General features: G+C 48.3%; 1 protein-coding gene across 1 annotated transcript in view; it reads right to left on the reverse strand.

Moving 5' to 3' along the window:
- Slc13a4 (solute carrier family 13 member 4) overlaps positions 1-13,172 on the reverse strand; it is a 38,761-nt gene extending 25,589 nt beyond the window's left edge. The window contains exons 1-2 of the mRNA XM_052721040.1: positions 12,409-13,172; positions 7,420-7,548 (exon numbers count right to left, since the gene is read on the reverse strand). Coding sequence (XP_052577000.1) covers positions 7,420-7,548; positions 12,409-12,507 — 228 coding nt within the window. The 5' untranslated portion in view covers positions 12,508-13,172. The remainder of the gene's footprint in view (positions 1-7,419; positions 7,549-12,408) is intronic.
- Positions 13,173-18,543: the final 5,371 nt, after the last annotated feature.

An 18,543-nucleotide genomic window follows, 5' to 3' on the forward strand; every position in this document is an offset into this window, starting at 1 on the left:
ACCCTTGAGATGTTGTCCTGGAGGCTCGAGGACAAGCTAAAGGACCCCATATTGGTCACTCTCACTCTAGCCTGTGAAGCGGCAAGAGAGAGCTACATAACTCACTATCTGATAGTGAGGGCCTTGGCGGCCTTGAGTGAGACAGAGCCGCTGGGCCCTAAGAAGTGCTCAGCAGCTAGAACTTATTGAAAAAGGAAAAGAAGTCAATGCCAGGGGTGGGGAGGGAGGAGGAGGTCGGTCAGCACAAGCAAGTAAAGGGAATGAGAAGGAACAGGAGGCCAGGGCAGACCCAAGAGATAGAGATTCCTCCAGTTTCCTCAGCGAGAGGGACTTCGAAAGAGCTATTGGCTTGGCCTTGGTTTGGGGAACAAAAGCCACAGGATGCCTGTTAACTAACTAGCCCTTTCTTAGGGAATTGCAGGTGACTTTAGCTAAAGGTGAGCTTTAAACATTACTTTCCCTGGACAAACATGTACCCTGGACACAGCTGCCTTCCTTTATCTGCAGTTTTACTTTTCTGTGGTTTTAGTGACCCGAGGCTAACAGTGGTTTGAAAATGGAAAATTCCAGAAATAAACAATCCCTAAATTTTAACTTGTACTCTTCCCAGTAGCAGTGTGAAATCTCCTGCCTCCTATTTGGGGCCTGAGTGTTCCCCAGGCCCAACGTATCTACTCGGTATGTGCTACTCCCCTGCTGGTCATCCGTCAGCTGGGTTGGTCATTAGAATCTCTGACGTATTGTAGCAACTCATCGTATTTAATGATGACCCTAAAGCAGGAAGTGGAGTGAGACAAAGGTGACAGTGGGCTTCAAATCGAGAGGGACATTCCAACTCTGGTCTTCAGCGGTGAAACTGCAGGGCACCAAGCAACATAATACAGCTAGCGTTTAATGCTCCACGTCTCCAGGCAACCACAGGGAGACTTGGAACATAGCCTCTATGTATATAATGTATAAGTGTGTGTGTGTGTGTGTGTGTGTGTGTGTGTGTGTGTGTGTAGAGTGGACTATGAAGTATTACCTTAATCATTTTTTAACGCTTTATTTTTTATTTTTATTTTAATGGGAGGAAGGAGATTGTGGTTCTGTTCCAAGAAGTTTGAGAATGGAAATCCAGGTATCAACTTCATCTTGCTGTTTGTTCACAAAGAATGTGGGCTTGAATCTCTTTGGGGGGCATCCTCATGGGAGGCAGACAGACAGACAACCGACTCCTCGTTCTTGTCTGTAAGATGGTGCTATGATAGGCGCTTTCACACTCAGAACAGCACAAGGGTCTCACAATGCCCACGGCGGGGTAGGTATGTCCACCTTGGCAGGTTTTACAATGTGGGCAAAATTCTCATTGAGCCTAAAGCTTGCTATTTTGGCTAGGATGGCCAGCCGCTGAGTTCCCAGGATCCACCTTTCTCTAGCCCACAGGACTAGGGGCAGCACCCGACACCCACAGACACACCTGGCGTTCCCATGGGTGCTAGAGATTCGAACTCAGGTCCTCTCGCTGTCACAGAAAGTTCTCTAACTCACTAGGCTATCTCCCCAGCCCCAGTTTACATTTTATGTTGGACTGCATTCATAGTTATTTTAGGGTGCATGTGGTCTGGGGCCACAGGCTGGACACATCTGCAACTTTAGACCTGGGACTGGATGCCTGACTTAGCTCTCCCTTAACACCGAATGCTGTCAAAGCCAGGGACAGCACCCCACTCTGGCAAGTGTCTAAGGAGGACACGAAGGCCAGTCATGTCGACCTCTCTCTTTGTCATTCCCTCCAGGCAGTGAGGCCACTACTCTGAGAATGCCCTGCAGGGGCTCCAGGCTCTTCTCATCAGCTGATCTTCATTCCTGGGAACACTAGTCTTCAAATATATCTGCCGCTGCAGCCAGTTCCAGGGGTGGCCATGGGAAGGAAGGGACCAGGGAAGTCTAAGTAGCTGGTATCCCAGGCTCCCATGCCTATTTGAGTAGGTCTCGCTCTTTCTACCGTTTTGTATATCCAGTCACTTAAGATTGGGTTTAAAGAAAAGGTCTGGTGGCACATAGTGGTAATGCCAACTGAGGCAGGAGGACTGAAAGTTAGAGGCCAGCCTGGGCTACACAGTAAGACTCTCGCTCCTCAACAAATATATGAAGGACCACAGAAAGGAAAAAAGGAAAGGAGAAGAAAGGTATTGTTGCTTATAAAAAATATTCTTTTGGGGGCTGGAGAGACGGCTCAGCGGTAAAGAGCATTGCTGCTTTTCTGGAGGACCTGGGTTCGGTCCCTAGCGCCCACATCAGGTGGCTCACAAGTGCCTGTAATTCTGATTCTAGGGGATCTGACACTCTCTGGCCTCAAGGGCACCTGCACGAATGTGGTGCACACAAACTCACCCAGGCATACATACATACACATAAATAAAATAAGTAAATAATAAAAATAAAAATAAAGTATTTTAACACTTTACCTTAGCAAAGAGTCCTAGATGGAGGGATCCAGGGAGACCCCAAACCTGGCCTAGCTCCCATATGGCTAGAGGTCTTGACCTTATTCTCCACAACTCCAGTTTCTGACTTGGGACTGTGTGAAGTGCACAGAGTGGGGAGGCTGAGGCAGGAGCTAGGCTCTACGCCAGGCATGAAGTTTGGTCTGGTAACGGCTCAGAGGAAGTTGTTCCTCTGACGGAAACAAGAACTCAACCTCAGAGGCTCCAGGGTCTACAGCTTCCTATATCAGGTCGGATATAAAGTTCAGCTGAGGTTGATGGGCAGGCTGAGCTTATGGCAGATGGCCCACCTAGTGTGCGGGGCCTGCCACATCCCTGAGGGGCCTGCGTGCAGAAGGAGGGTCAGCCCTTTCTGATCTTGAGAGTGGGGTGGGGAATGCCTCCAGGGTTGAACAAACAGAGAAAGCCAGGGTTTGTTCAGCAGGCAGGCATCTAGAGGATCAGAAAGACTGGGAGCCAGCAGGGAAGCAGATTCATGACATCAGACTCCAGCAGGACACGGCTGCTATCCCAGTGGGGGCCGCCTCCAATCTCTCCTGCCCTGGCAGGAACCTGAATCTGAGTGAGGCTGGCCCTGTGGCTTGCAGTACAGGGCAGAGGGTGGGGGGGAGGGGGAAGGGTTGTGTACAGACAGAACATGTAAATACCATCAGAAGGAATTTCTGTGCCTGGGCTTCCCAGGAAACTGACCCAAGCTCCTCCCATGGTGCCACCATGCTCCTCATGCCGCCCCGGACCTCCATCCTGGTCCTTTATGCTCAGAGTGTGCCAATTCCTCCTAAGCACAGTGAATCTGAGCGAACTGGAGTGGCACTGCTCTTGTGCCCAGGCTATCAGCATCACAAGCAACACAGTAGTAAGTGGGGATAGGACTTCAAGACAGATATAATGTCAGTGAGAGTCACAGTGGAGCCCAAACAAACAAAACCAAGTGTAAACACCAACCCCAGATCCAGGACGGAGTTCTGTGCACCAGCAGAGGGAGGTACTGCTGGATGCTCGTGGGAAGAATGTAGGCAGGTGTGGGGGAGAATGCTTGGGTGCCGAGGTCAGCTTAGGCTTTGTTTGAAGACCTATTCAAAAAACGAGTGGCAGAATCCTAAAGTCAAGGAGACCACAGTGTCCAATCACCTGCCAAGGCACAAAAGTCCATCTCTAGTCTAGTGTCCCTGATGTGGTCATTGTCTCAGACCTTGTGGAACGGGAATATGAGGACCACACACAGCTGCCTGTTTTGGAGTTTTCCCTTACACGTGGTACCCATAGTGGGGAGCGCCTTCCAGCCCTTTGTTTAGTTTGGATTGAGCCTGCCATACTAGGCACAGAAACCAGAAACCATGTCTCCCTAAATCATTTCTTCATTCCCCAGGCTTCTCAAGTTCCTGGTCTTTGATGTTCTGGCCAACTCACCTCTGGAAGAGCTCCCTGTGCAGACGGCTGCGCTGTGCCCATCATTTATTAACTCACTGGAAGCTTTTGGTACAGATGGCCCAGGGGTCAAGAGTTTAAGATTTAGAACCACCCACCCCTGGATTCAAGTCCTGGTTCTATTGCTTACAAGCTGTGCAACCTCGGGTAAGTTACTTAACCTTTCTGAACTTCAGTTTGCTCCTCTATGAAACAAAGATAGAAAACTCTGGCTCATTATAGAAGATTAAATAACACAGTGCCTGCAGATGATGCTCCATGGAGCCTGGCATGAGGTAAAGAGATGAGGAAGAAGCCCCTTTCCCCCAGGGACCTCTCATCTTATTTTCTGCTCCTTGGCTGGGATTTATGCCCTCAGCTCCCCTGGTTCTCTGGCCTTTGGACTCACAGAGCTCACACCCAGTGTTCTGGAATTCCTGCGGCAGCAGCAGGTCATGTCTCAGCAGCATGGCCGAGGCAACTCTTTATAACAAAGTCATCTCTCCCCACATCTGTTACACAGCTAAAACCATCCCACTCTCCTGTTGGATTGCTTTTGTCTTCCCCAGAGCTCTGACTGCTATAAATAGTCTCAGGTGGTGGGGACTCAGGAGCCAGAATAAGACTCCAGTGGGCAGAAATGACGTCCTTAACTCTTATCACCGCTGGGTACTGTGTCATCCTGAGTGGAAGATCTAGAATGCTGAGTGAATGGTATGAAGGACAAAAGCCACAGTCTCAGGGCCACACCAGCCCCACTCACATGCTTTCCTTCACATGGAGGCCATGCTCTTTAGCCCCAAGAAGCACAGGAATGGAGAACCATGACCTGAGGGCACTGGAACCCATGCAGGCTACAAGACACTACGAGTCCTAGAGATACATGTCTCTAGACAGTTATCTTTGGTATGTACCTCTTAGAAGGTGAAAGCATGAAGTTAGCTCAGAGGGAAGGGAACTATTCTTAGGTGAGGTCTTCAGGAACATTTCGCCAGAGCATAATTCTGTAGTAGGATTTTAAAAGTGAAGAAATTTCAAAGACTCTTTCAGAATGGAGAGGGCTGCCCAAGTCTCAGCAAGGGGATGGTCAAGCAGGAGCTGGATTAGGAACAGAATGCATGGATGACTCAGAGGCTCTGGAGGAGCACTGCCTAGCTTTCCCCTGTGAGCCCTGATGCTGGTATAAGGGGGCAACTGGGGGTGGTGCACTGGGTGCTTCTTCTGGCCCACAAGGAGCTATCCCCCATGTCCTTTGCCCTGTTGGCATTTTCCTTTAATCCAAGCTAAGGTCAACTGAACAGACTATATTTGGACTAAGCTGCTCATTGTAAATATAACCACCTGTCAAACCCCTCTAAAGACACAGATGGATTAAAATTTTTGCCTCAAATGATAAAATACATCTCCTTAATCCCACCCTCCCAGAAATAGTAATACCTAATCACACACGAAGGCCATTCCTTTCGAGTTAAAAGACCCTTCCCCAAACTGTAGCCTCCAAAGAGTCTCCTTATTAGGTTGGCCTTCCTGGCTATGCAAAGGGGCGGGACTTGGATAGCAGTTGCTTAGCAACATCTCTATAATACACTGGGCTGTTGGGTTCACTTAGAGGATTCTTGCTTCCCCTCCAGCCGCCCCACCCCCACTCCTAATGACGTTCTAGTCCCATGTGCAGAATAAGTTTGTACACTTTTCTTGGGAAAAGTTGTTTTTGAGGTTGATTGTTCTTTTAGACACACACAAGAAATCCATCACATCTCTCTTTTTACTCCCCAAAGGGGGGAGGGGGCAGGAGATGGAGCAACTGCCTCACTGACTGGTTTTTGTATGTGACCTCTTCTTATACCCATGCTGCACACATATCTGTAGGGACAAAAACTTGCTCACGGTTGGGGACCCTATCCTCAGCCTATGATTACTCACAGGGATAAAGAAAAAGAAGTCGAAGGCAAACTAACAAAAACTGGTCAGTCAAGTTCATCCCATAGAAAGAGAAGCTGTTCACTGGTGACCCCATACAACCATCAAGGGAACTTTCAAGAATGTTCTGTTGTTCAAGGTTAAGGCAGCCCATAGGCCAGCTTCATTCTTTCTCACAGCACAGAGACAGAGACACCCACAACTCCTAGCAACTGGTAACACTATGAAGGCCCATATGTTTTAGGAGTTTTCTTTGCATGGTAGGGTGAAGAAGGTAGAGGCTCTGAAATCTACTAGGTACAGTCTGCTGCTGTCTACTGTGTGACTGGGTCAGTTTTACTCTCTAAACCTCTTTCCTCCTGTGTGGATTGGAGTCACGGACACCCCGTTCCTAGGACTCTTGAGAGTTCTGTATGAAAGAGAGGATGTGGGCTTCTAACAACACAGTGCCTGACTCTCAGCCTCACTCACCTGCTCCTGCTCTCCTCCGGGCAGCTGCCTTGCCCAACTCTGCTGTTAAGTTTTCCTCCTCAGGTAACCTAGACCAGTGGTTCTCAACCTTCCTAACGCTGCCACCCTTTAATACAGTTCCTCATGTTGGGGTGATCCCAACCATAAAATTATTTTTGTTGCTACTTCAGAACTGTAATTTTGCTACTATTATGAATTACAATGTAAATGCCTGATAAACAGGATATCAGATATGTGACTCCCATGAAAGGGCCACGCAACCCCAAAGGGGTCATGACCCACAGGTTGAGAACCACTGCCCTTGCGGAGCCAGATGATAACAAAGGAGGCACACTATTTACCTGGCTCCCACCCTGCAGGGTATTTTTAATTTTTTTTCTTTTTTAAGTAGACTTTGCCCTGAAATTTGGTCACAACGTGGGGTTGTTACCAGCAGTTTCCTTTGAGCTTTGCCAGATACTGTGAAGTGAACAGAGAGGGCCGGCGGCAGTCAAAGAGACCGTGCAGTGATCTGGAGTTGGGGAGGAAGGATCAGAAATGGTGGTTTTGTCTAAGAAGGGGGAGAAGGAAGAAGCCAGGGCACAGGGACACATAGTAAGTCCCTGTCAACAACTGAGAACCTCCATGTGAGCTGAGCTGTCAGAGGGGAAGCCTGGCAGATGGGGGCCTGCTTCCTGTCTGTGTGACTACAGTCTGAAGGAGATACAAGACACTGAGAAAGATCAACCACTGTCTCCTATAGGCACACATCGTACAGTTCCTAAAAGCCATGGTGGCACATGCCTTTAATTCCAGCGCTTGGGAACCAGAAGCAGGCGAAGCTCTACGAGTTCAAAGTCAGACTGGTCTATGTAATGAGTTCTAAGCCAGCCAGGGCTATATAAGAAATATAAGAAACCGTTGGCTGTGTTTGGTCAGGGAAGGCTTTAAAGCGGCAATTTTGAGCGCTTTGAAGGAGCTGAAGGGGAAGGATTCAGCGTCTGGATCAGCAGATGCAAAGCCTAGTGCTCAGGAGTTCTTCCTGTGGGTAAGGACTGCCCCCTCCCATCAAATGCCTATCCCCTGTCATCAGGGGGCCTCCTTCACTGGTCCAGCAGACCCGAGCACAGGGCTGGATCGTAAATGGTCTAACCTCACTGGATCGGAGAACTCCGAAGAACGGGTAGAGGAAGGCAGGAACGAGGGCTGCAGCTCCAAGAGGCACGGCCTCGGACACCCAGTACACAGCGGTCACAAGCAACACGTAAGCACACGCGGCCTCCTGCAAGGGGAGGAAAGAGGTACTTAGTCACTGGGACAGGCGTTGCCATGGAGACTCCAAATGAGACCCAGGGCCAAGACAATAGACACTTAGATCCCACGAGGATGCCAGGATCCAGCCCTGGGAGGTACTATGCTGACATTGGCCAGTGACTTTGTGGGTGAAAGTATGGCTGCTCACTGGAAGGACCCACGTTGTGCATGTGGTTGACTCACGCATCCACGTGGGCCCTGCACGGGCTTCGATAGAGTCCCAGCTCTGATGATTCCTAAAGCCATAGAGAGAGATAATTGATTTTGAGCACAGCATTTGGGGCCACAAGTTCACAAACTATAAAGGTGGAGTTCAAAGCCTTAATTGGTGCATATTGGCTCAAGTTGTTTAGATACTAAGGCTCTTGGGGTTAGTGGAAGATAGATCAGTATGTATCTGATTGGTTCACAAGTGGGGCCTGGGGTCAGCCATCCTAAACTTCAATTCAGGTCTACAAGGTATGACGATTTGGGGGCATCTGGTATGTTCCCACTGAAAGGAAGTGGTTTGGTAAGAAGTGAGACTTAAAAATAACCCACAAGGTGGCTTCCATACTGTGTTCTCATAGCTTCTGGGGAGAGCTTCTATCTCGGGGCTCTTCTAGGGAGACCAGCAAGGCCTTGAATCCACCCCAATCTCCAGCCTCATTGGACTTACATACTGGTGTTACATTTAAAAATTTCCTTGAAATATAAGCAGGCTAACCTCACTGGATCGGAGAACTCTGAAGAATGGTAGTCTTCAAAGTAAGTTAAGTTAAATCCCCTTGCTTCGAAAATATTTATTCAAACAATTTGGTTCAGTAGCTTTTGTTTTGTTTTGTTTTTGTTTTTGAGGGACAGGGTCTAGCTATGTTGCCAGGCTGATTTCAGACTCATGGGTTCAAGTGGTCTTCCTGGGTCAGCCTCTGGAGCAGCAGCTGGCTTGCCACCACATCTGGCTTAGAGGCTTGCCACCACATCTGGCTTAGTTGGTAATCCAGTGAATTGCTAGGGAGAACTGTTAGTTATTTCGCCCTTCGATTCTCAGCCTGAGCTTGTACCATGTACTAGCAGTGAGTGGGGGAGCTCTCCCCTGGGGGGCTGGTGCTGACTGTGGGGACAGGCAGCCATCCCCAGGCTGAGAAGCTCATCTTGGAGGACGGAGCACAGACTCATTTCTCAGCCTTGGCTCTAATTGACACTTGCAATGAGCTCATTCTTTGCTCTTGGGCCTTCCTGTGTGGTGCGCTGTGCATGGTAGCATCATTTGCTTCTTCCCACTTGGCCATGGGGAGGACCTCCCCAGTTATGACAATCCCAACAGGTGCTCATTGTCCTTAGACGCCACGTCCATGGCCTGATACCACAGAAACATCCGTCTATAGAGGGGATAGAATGCCATCCATGTGCAGGAGGTGGCAGGGTGGAAATCTGGAAATTTACCAGTATTTTCCTCAACTCACCAAAAACCATACCATGCAACCAGAGGGTGCAGAGGGTAAATAAATACAACTTTATAAAAACCCTGCCCTCCTTAGCCTTGGCTTTCAGCAATGCTGGTTGTGTGAATGGTGCCCAGGAGTGGTCCTGAGGAAGGTTAGGAGGTTCACTCTCGGGAGAGGTCACTGTCCAAGATCTTAATAATTGTAACATTACAAGCTGCACGCCGAGGGCCATTACACGTCGAAGCCCAGCCAGCTGTGACTTGGTGTTCACATAGGGTGCAGGCATGACCCGGCCCAGGCCGCTTGCCCAACAAGGAACCTGACAAATCTTGCTCTGTTCCTGGATCAGTGATGGGCAGCAGGAGCATTTAGCTGGCTCTGCTGGAAAGGACCTTGCTCCCTCCGGAGAGTCCTGGATTATGGCAGGCTGGGGTTAGGAAATGGGAAGTAAGTCCTCTGTTGACTTAGCTCCCACTAAAATTTCCTCTAAGGACAAAGGATCAGATAAAAGATAAAACTTTCGGAATTGCTGATAACAGAAGTGATACCCGTTGGGAAAGGATGCAGTTTAGAGGAATGGCCTCCTAGTTGTAGACTTAAAGTTCTAGCCCACTTTTCCTTTTTGTGGCAAAGAGACACGAGGAAGGGTTTTAATTCCAGGTGAGGATAAAGGGGCAGAATGTCTGTCCCTCACTGGGAGGCCCTTGTCCTGGTTACTTTACAGGGCCCCAATTTAAGCGAGAAAAGGACGGGGACACACACACACACACACACACACACACACACACACACACACACACACACACAGAGAGAGAGAGAGAGAGAGAGAGAGAGAGAGAGAGAGAGAGCAATGGACTGATTTTCTTTCTGCTATACACCATTTGACTGGAATCGGGAAGTCAGGTAGGCAGGGATAACCGTTTCTGTGGTAAACAGCATAACGAAACGTTAATAGATCACCTGTCTCCTGCAGTACTGAGAACAGAGCAAACCACTGTCATTTTTGTCTAACTTCCTTTTGAGTGGAAGGATGAAAAACATCTCCAGAGGCTCTTTCGTCTGTTTCTCACACCCGCCTCTTCTTCCATTTCCCAACCCTCTCCACCTCAGGTGGCTGGGGAGTCAGATACCCCTGGGACTCCACAGGGTCCCCCGCATCTGACCAGACCCTGGCACTTGGATAAATTTATGTTGCTAACAGGTCTCTCTTATCTTATTCGTGTGTGTGTGTGTGTGTGTGTGTGTGTGTGTGTGTGTGTGTGTGTGTGTGTGTATGTGTGTGTGTTGTTCTGGAACCCCCAGGCCTCACATGAGCATTCAGGTCAGGAATGCCTTTAGTGGGCGGTACTTACTTCTTTTCACTCCTGCCTAAAATTAGAACTGAAGCCGGGCATGGCAGGAAGATCATGAGTTTGAGGCTAGCCTGGGCTACATGGCAAGACACTGTCAACAGAACAGAACAGAACCAAAACTCAACAAAGAAAACAGAATAATCCAACAATAAAAACGTAAAGTGTTCAAAGTGGCTTTTCCTTATGAAGACAGTTTCCTACCTTAACTTAGGTTCCCTTTCCAGGAAGTCCAACCCTTCAGCCCCCCTCAGTTATACCTCACTCAAACCTGACTAGAAGGGACTGGAAGTCTGTTCCTCTGCTGTTGCAAGTGACTGTGGGCACTTTGAAAAATCTCTTTTGGAAGATTGGGGGGCAACTTCCACTAGGAACACTGAGGTGTTCAGATGAATGTCCCTTTTAGCGATTCTCTGCTGGAGAGTAAGTCTAGGGCCTTTTGAATGCTAAGCAAGTGCTGTACCACACAGCCATGTCCCCGCCCCTACACTCTTTCTTCTGTAACATCATAGGAATCTAGACTTTAAGAACTGGGCAAGGAGAGAGGAAAAGTCATGTTGACACCTGCTAAAATGTGGCTGTGGCTCATCACTTCAAACAATCAGCAGATTGCAAGTGGAGGGCTCCTGCCCAGATGCTCAGCTGCCTCTCTCAAGTGCAGCCTAGACCAAGCATTCCATCCGGGAATTCTAAGGATTTTAATATCAGAGTCGCAGAGTTGGATGCAAGGGTGGGAGGTAGCCAAGGGATAGACCCGGCACTGGGCACCTAGTTTGTGTCTCCTGTGGGCACCAGTTAAGGCTCCCAAAGATGGAGGTTGAAGGGGTTGGGGTGAGGGGGCGGGCAAGCAGGGATTCCCAATACTGCTCAGTAGAAGAGGGCAATGTGTCTCTCATGGGAATTTCCTTAAACTAACAACGGGGAAAAATACCATGAAAAGAAAACTCAAAACAATCAGGTCTACTTAGACAAAGCAGAAAATTAACTGTTATACAGCCCACAATAAAAAAATGTCATTGGCAGTCAAGGTCTGCTAATCCCAAACCAGACTTAGTCAGTGCCTCCTTGGCACGCTGAGGTATTTATTTTGCTAAAGATTTAAGTCAGCTTGTATTTAACAAGACCACGATAATCCCTTCTGTTTAACTTTTTAAATTTAATCTTGGTTACCCTGTCCCCCAGGGAACAGTGAGGGAGAGATATTCCTGTAGTTAACCTGCCTTAGCTTATTTTTTTCTAAAGCCTCAAGGACAGTGCCAGCTTGGGAGTGGGGCTATACCCCCAGACATGTGAGGAGAGGGAGGGGAGGAAGGGAAGGGGGACCACGAGGGTCCAAGAGGCCGACTGAAGCAAATGAAGCTTCAGCGCCTCTGCCCTCGACTCCTGCTTTAACATTAGGCCATGGGCTAGAGTTCTGGGGCGTGCATTTCTGTTTTCATCTTGCTTTGGGCCTGTTTTTTTTTTTTAAAAGCAGAAAAGAAAACACAGAAGATTCAGATATTCTGAGGACCAGAGTAACAGGCTAACCTGTGCTTTCAACTCCAAAACCCCCTTCCCCAAAGTTTGCAAAGAAGGTTCAGGACGGTCGTTTTCATATTCTGATGTCAGAAACCACCATGGTCTCTGGACAGGCTCCCTCCCAGCCCCACCTCTCCTGGATTAATAGTGAAGGGCCTTTTGCATCTCTAATTGCTGCCACATAATGATCGCCACAGGTTGGGAAATAGGGGCTCCCCAGCCTGCCATTTCTGTGGGTTTAAACACAGCGCCTGTAATGTTTTGCCACACAACAGTCATTTCAGCTATGGTCTCCCACTCTATGGAGGCCAGAATTGGGGGACCTTTCTTGAGAGACACAAGGGATGGAAATAGTTTTAAGAAAGAAAGTATTTGGTTTCTTCTAGAAAAGTGTGAAAATTTCATCCAAATGAAGACAATTTCAATGAAGTCATTTTGGGGTCCCCCACAAATACTCTACTCCCTCCAGACCGCCCTTCTTTGCTCCCCAACTCCCTCTGATGCCCTGACAGGGGTAGGTAGGCTGCTACTTACACTGGTGGGGTAGATGGTGGGCAGAGGCAGCAGCAGCAGCGGCACACAGATCACCAGTAACAGCTTTCTTGCTTGGAGAAGGCCCTGCAGCAAGCCCATGGTGGACCTGTCTGGAGTGAGTCCTCAATGGCGTTCTCCTCTGCTCCACCCTATGCTCCACTCTCAGTCCAGGAAGACTTCTCACACCTTTCCTGGCTTCCAAGAGTTAGTCCTCTTTGGTCTTGGGAGCACAAAAGCAGGGTAGCTGTACCCAGTTTCCCCAGAAAGCTGGGCTCCTTGCCTTCTGCCTTAGGTGGGATTGAGCAGCATGGTGTTATGGCCATCGAAAAGGAGCTGGAAAAGGATTATCTGCCGGGGGCGGTGGGTCCTCTCTGTGGCTAGCAAGAAGGTGGCTTCATTCTAGGTGTCAGCAAAAGCCTTCACAAGCAATGTGCCTGCGGCTGCTGATCAGCCTTGAAGAACCACTGAAGGCTTTACAAAATAAGAACAGTCCCTTTTCTTCTTCCTGGTGACCTGTTTGGGGGCAGCTGCTGTTTTACCTCCGACCTGGCTGACTGTTGGTAAAAATCTGGTAGCCCCCTTCCCTTAAAGCAAGCACCAGTGTTAGTCTGAGGCACATGTAGACCTCAGATTGGGGTTGCGGGGGAGCTGTCTCCCAGGACCTCACACCTTAACTCTTTAGATTTCTTTCCTTCAAAATGGGCTCCTACTTATAGTTTTCCTGGAGTCTGGACTTCCAAAGCAGGCCTGAAGAATCTCCAAGACATTCCTTTTTGTTACAGGACTAAAACTTGCTGGAGGCCCACCTTTAACTTTCCTGCACCAATGGGAAGCAGGCACAGGGCAGTGGTCCCGCCCACTCCCCCCCAAAGCCTATCGGCAAGTTGAAAAGAATGAGAGAATGTCACATCTGAAGGCAGCCCTCGATTGGTCCCAGCAGGGGCCTGCTGATTTGGCAGAACCCAGGCGGTTTTCGAAGCTTGTTTTTCCATTTCTCAAACATCCCAGGGGTTGGATGTTGGTCAGCACCCTGAGCATAATCCCAGCTCCCCAAGCACTGCGGGCGTTGTTTCCAAGCATGGGACCACTTGCTCACCACCTTGGGAAGACGACACATTTGGTGGTAGGAGAATATGGACATTAATTCTGGACTGAACAGTATTAAGACTTCCCCTCAGGCAAAGTTTGCTTCTTGGACACTTGGGGGATAGAAAGGTCAGAGCCAGCAGGAAGAATGAGCCGGGAGGAAAGACCCTGGGATGCATTGCAAGAGGGGAGGCTCCCCTTTGCTCTGGAAAAGTCTAGATGCCAGTTGGAGGGGGTGTTCATGGAGTTCTTTGAGGCTCTTTACCAAAAAAGGAAGCAGGCAGCCTTCCTTGATGGGAACGCAGGGTAGGGACAGAATGCAGGACCACACTGGTGATAGGGACAAAGACTCATCAATTAGTTAGACCCAGAATCTCTCCTGCTTACAGATTTGGAGAAAGGACATGTAGATTTGGAACAAGACGAGAAAGAGAAAGAAAAGACCCTAACCTCTTCTAAGAGATGCTTCTTGGCCAGAAAACCTTGATCTGGGAGATGCAGAGCCAGAGCTTGTGTACATTCACGGGATTTGAGCACCTTGTAAACTCTGCAGCCTTATCCCGTTGAAGTGATCCTGGACTAAAAGTAGAGTGCCCAGAGAAGTGGCCCCGCAAAACCAGTTCTCCTTGATTTTCAGGGCCAGTGTAACTACTGGCAGATCTTTGAAGTCATCTAGCTAGTGTATGATGGGTTATGATGAGTCATCTCTACCGGCATGTCAAAGACAGGCTAGCTCATCTACTACATCCTTGCCTCATTTTTTGTGACGGTTTGGAAATGTAGAATAAACAAGACCACATGCTCGTGATGTTTTAGTTATAGAGATGAGAGAGATCAGATAATAATAAGCAGCTGTAGAAATCAACATCTGTCAAACTCGGGAGCCGCTTCAAATTCCTCCACGAGATAATCTGAGGTGACAGAGATTCCAGTGAGTTTAGTAATGTGATTGGGCCATTTGTTCCATAGGTGAAATTTGTTCAATAGAATGAAGCAAGGCAAGTTACATGGTAGGACCAATAGTTCCCCTGGCCTATCAGTTTCCCACATGAGGAAAATATTTTCCAGAATACAGTGCTAAGGAGTCTGGGATAGATTTCATGTGAAGAAGGTATCTAAAGTAGTCAAACTCTCAAAATATTTATTTTGCATTTTTTAGACAGTCTCACTCTCTAGGCCAGGATGGCTTGGAACTCACTATGTAGCCCAGGCTGACCTCCAACTCATGGGGATCCTCCTGTAGCAACCTCCCGAGTGCTGAGAATACAGGTGTGAGCCATCACCCCCTGCTAAAGTAATTACACTCTCATGAAAAGTAGAACAGTTGCCAAGGTGTGGGGAGAAACGGGAAGGGAGTTGTTCAAAGGTCACAGAGTCACAGTTCATCAAGATGGAAACCTTTCAGAGGTCAGTGGCACATCAATGTGCAGGGCTGCTGATGTGGTTCAGCAGCAGAGCACTTGCCCAGTGGACAGGGACAGGGGTCCTGGGTTTGAGCCTTACACCCTCCTCCACCCCCTGAGCCAAAAACCAAAACCAAAACCAAAACATTGTGCAGATCCATGAGTGTTTGGATACGTCAACACAGCCAGGACGGCAAGTTTCACGTTGTGTGTTTTTTTAATCACAAAGAAAGGAGGCTATGTAATGTATTAAGATGGGCTAAGAAAACAGGGGACACGACAGAGTCACTTCGCTGGCATTTTGTTTCGTCCATTAGTCCACCTGATGGCACGTCTTTGCCTCAGCGGTTCCAGCTGTCACTCCTTCACTGGCTTCTGTTGAGGTGACTGAGCAACACAGCATCAGCCGTGACAGGCTTGTCGTCGTAACACCGGAGATGCTTCCAGACAGTGTGGAAATGACAAGCAAGTCCCCCTAGCAAATCTCACCCCCCCCAAACTTTGTGAGCAAATATGATGATTGTACGTAGGATGGGCCCTAACGAGGCAAAACAGGAGGGTCTGTTTCTAACCTGTCTCCTGTGTCATTCACTGAGCAAAGCGCGGGGTTGTTATTTTGGGGGAGGGGCTATTTTGTTGGACAGTAACATAATATTTGATTTTATGTATCAATGAAATCAATGTTATGAATCTTTTTGTGTGTAAAATTAATCTGTCTTCATTTAGACTAGAGTGATGTTTAAGAATCTAGTTACTCCAGGGAAGACTTCCACTGGAGGCGTTGGGACCCCAACCTAGCCACATAACCTTCGACCTACAATTTGTCCTACCTACAAAATATGCTGGGGTAAAGGTAGCACAGAAATTATGGGAGTGGCCAATCAATGACTGATCCAGCTTGAGACCCATGCCATGAGAGGAAACCCACCCCTGATGTAGCCTAGAGGGCCAGGACCCAGAGCCTGGACAGCCCAGGACCTAGGATGGAACCAAAAAAAAAAAAAAAAAAAAAAAGTCAATGAAATGATTCCTAATGATATTCTGCTATACTCATAGATTGGTGCCTAGCCCAATTGTCATCAGAGAAGCTTCACCCAGCAGCTGATGGAAACAGATGCAGAGACCCACAGCCAAGCATTAGGTGGACCTCGGGAAATCCTGTAGAAGAGAGGAGGGAGGATTGTGGGAGACAGAGGGGTCAAGGACATCACAAGAAGACCCACGGAATCAACTAACCTGGGCTCATAGTTGCTCACAGAGTCTGAACTGACAACCAGGGAGCCTGCCTGGGTCTGACCCAGGCCCTCTGCACATAGGTTATAATTGTGTAACTTGGTCTTCCTGTGGGACTCCTAACAGTGGGAGCAGGGGCTGTCTCTGACTCTGTTTCCTGCTTTGGGGATCCTTTCCTCCTACTGGTTGCCTCATCCAGCCTTAATAGGAGAGGTGGTGCTTAGCTTAGTAAGATTAGCTTACTGCAACTCGATTATGCCATGGCTGACTGATTTACAAGGGAGTCCTGTCCTTTTCTGAAGAGAAAGGAGGAGGAGTGAGGGGGGTGTAGTGGTGGTTAGGGGGAGGGCCTGGGAGGAGAGGAGGGAGGGAGAAGAAACTATAATTGGGCTAGAAAAAAAATAAATATTAGTTTAATAAAAATGATTAAAAAAGAATCTGGTTACTTTGAAAATGAAGTCTTCATTTATCTTGAAAAGGTCATGTCCTTTTTTTTGCATTTTTTTCAGCTGTTGATTGCCACATAAATTCCTGCTCCAGTTGATTAATATAAAGTTCTTTTAATTGTGTGTGTGTGCGTGCGTGTGTGTGTGTGTGTGTGTGTGTGTGTGTGTGTGTGTGTGTGCTGGGTGAATGAATTGCCATTGATCGCAGTGTTCCTTGGAATAATTTTCCCCCTCACACATATCTAGTCCCCTCCCCTCAAGTTGCTGTTCTTATGGCATGGTAGGCAGCCAGCCCATAGATGGGACTTCCGCCAGGCACCCGAGGACAAGGATGAGTCTAGCAGTCTCTGGGCAGGGGCAAGTCTGCTCTGAGGGTTTTGCGCAGTATCTAGGAGCTGAGGTATTGCTGGTCCCCTGCTCACTTCATATTCAGTAAACTACACAGAATAAAGGGCAGCTGTGGATTATGGATCCATCTCTGAAAAACCCAAGCACGTCTGCATGCTGACCTTTGTTACAGCTGAAGGAAGTAAAGGAAAAAGTATGGTGAGATATTGAGAGGGAAGGAGAGGGGTGCATTATAAGAGGCTGGAGACATATAACCCCCAAATATTCATTACTGGACCCAACTATTACAACCTCAAAGACACCAGCTAAAGTAGAAAAAGAGGCAAGCAGAGCAACTGACGGTCAGAGAACATGTGATGTGCAAACGAGAAAAACCGAGCAGAAGCAGCATCAGGGCTGGGTCATGGCTCAGTGGGTAAGAACATTTGCTGGACAAGCATGAAGACCTGAGTTCAAATCCCCAGCACTCCATGTAAAAATCCAGATATGGTCATGAACCCGAGTAAGTCCAGCACTGAGGGCTGCAGAGATGGGAGGATTGCTGGGGCTTCTGTTAGCCAACCGAGCCCAAGTTCCCGGATATGCTGTCTTAGGGGAATAAAGCAGAGAGTGGTAGACTGGGACACCTGACACTCTGCTCTGACCTCTGTGTGCATAGGAGGGGGCACTCCCCCAAATGCACATACAAACATTGCAGACATATACACACATGCGTGCGTGCGCACATACACACACGCATACACACACATGCACGCACACATGCACACACATGCACACACACACAGAGCAAAAGTGAGAAGAAGGAGGGAGGGAGAGGGAGAAAGTCAGCATTAGAAACAGTTTGGGAGCTATGAAGAGAATACTTGGGTGAGAAAGGGCAGGACTGAGGGCTACTGTTCTGAGCAGGAGAATCTGAGGAGTAAACACCATGCTTGTTCTGGTACTTTGTACCTGCACTCCAGCTCTTCTGCAGAGAGACCATGTGGCTAGAACACGCAGGCAAAGCTCACCTGGAAGATTCTGGGAAAGTCCAAACTCATCATGCTTAAGTGGAGATTGCAAAATACCTTTTCCAGAATGTAGCCCAGCAGATGCCCTCATTCAAATATCAGACTCTCCGCAGTGTAGGTCCCAGAATCCAGCTGGAGCCCAGAAGGAGAAAGAAGCTAGATCTTTGTGCTGGGGCAAAGCCATCAGAACCCAGGTGCTTCACTCTCCCGACAGGTCATCACCTATGGCTCAGCACAGAGTGTTAAGAAGCCTGGCTTGTTGAAGACCAGGCCACTCAAAAAAGATAGCTGTCAGGGGCAAGCATATGGGAACAATGAAAAGTGTACTTTAATGTGGATGTGAGGGGACAGCGGAGAACCCCAGGACCCCACACAGGATGGATAGATCTAGTGTGTGAGCTGGAGGGGGGACTCTGCAGACACAGGACCCTCCCTCTAGACCCTCACAGTTGCTAGATAACTGCAGCCATGTCATGAGTAGAAGGAACCTGAGAACTGTCTGCCTCCTTTATTAGAATGTCCTAAATAATTTAGGTATTGAACAAGGCGGAAGACATTGCATATATACCATTTAAATAGCAACCAGTAATTATTTAATATAAATAACAA

The sequence above is a fragment of the Peromyscus californicus genome, unplaced genomic scaffold, assembly GCF_007827085.1.
Source record: "Peromyscus californicus insignis strain IS unplaced genomic scaffold, ASM782708v3 Scaffold_6__1_contigs__length_162567912, whole genome shotgun sequence".
NCBI classification, from domain to species: Eukaryota; Metazoa; Chordata; class Mammalia; order Rodentia; family Cricetidae; genus Peromyscus; species Peromyscus californicus.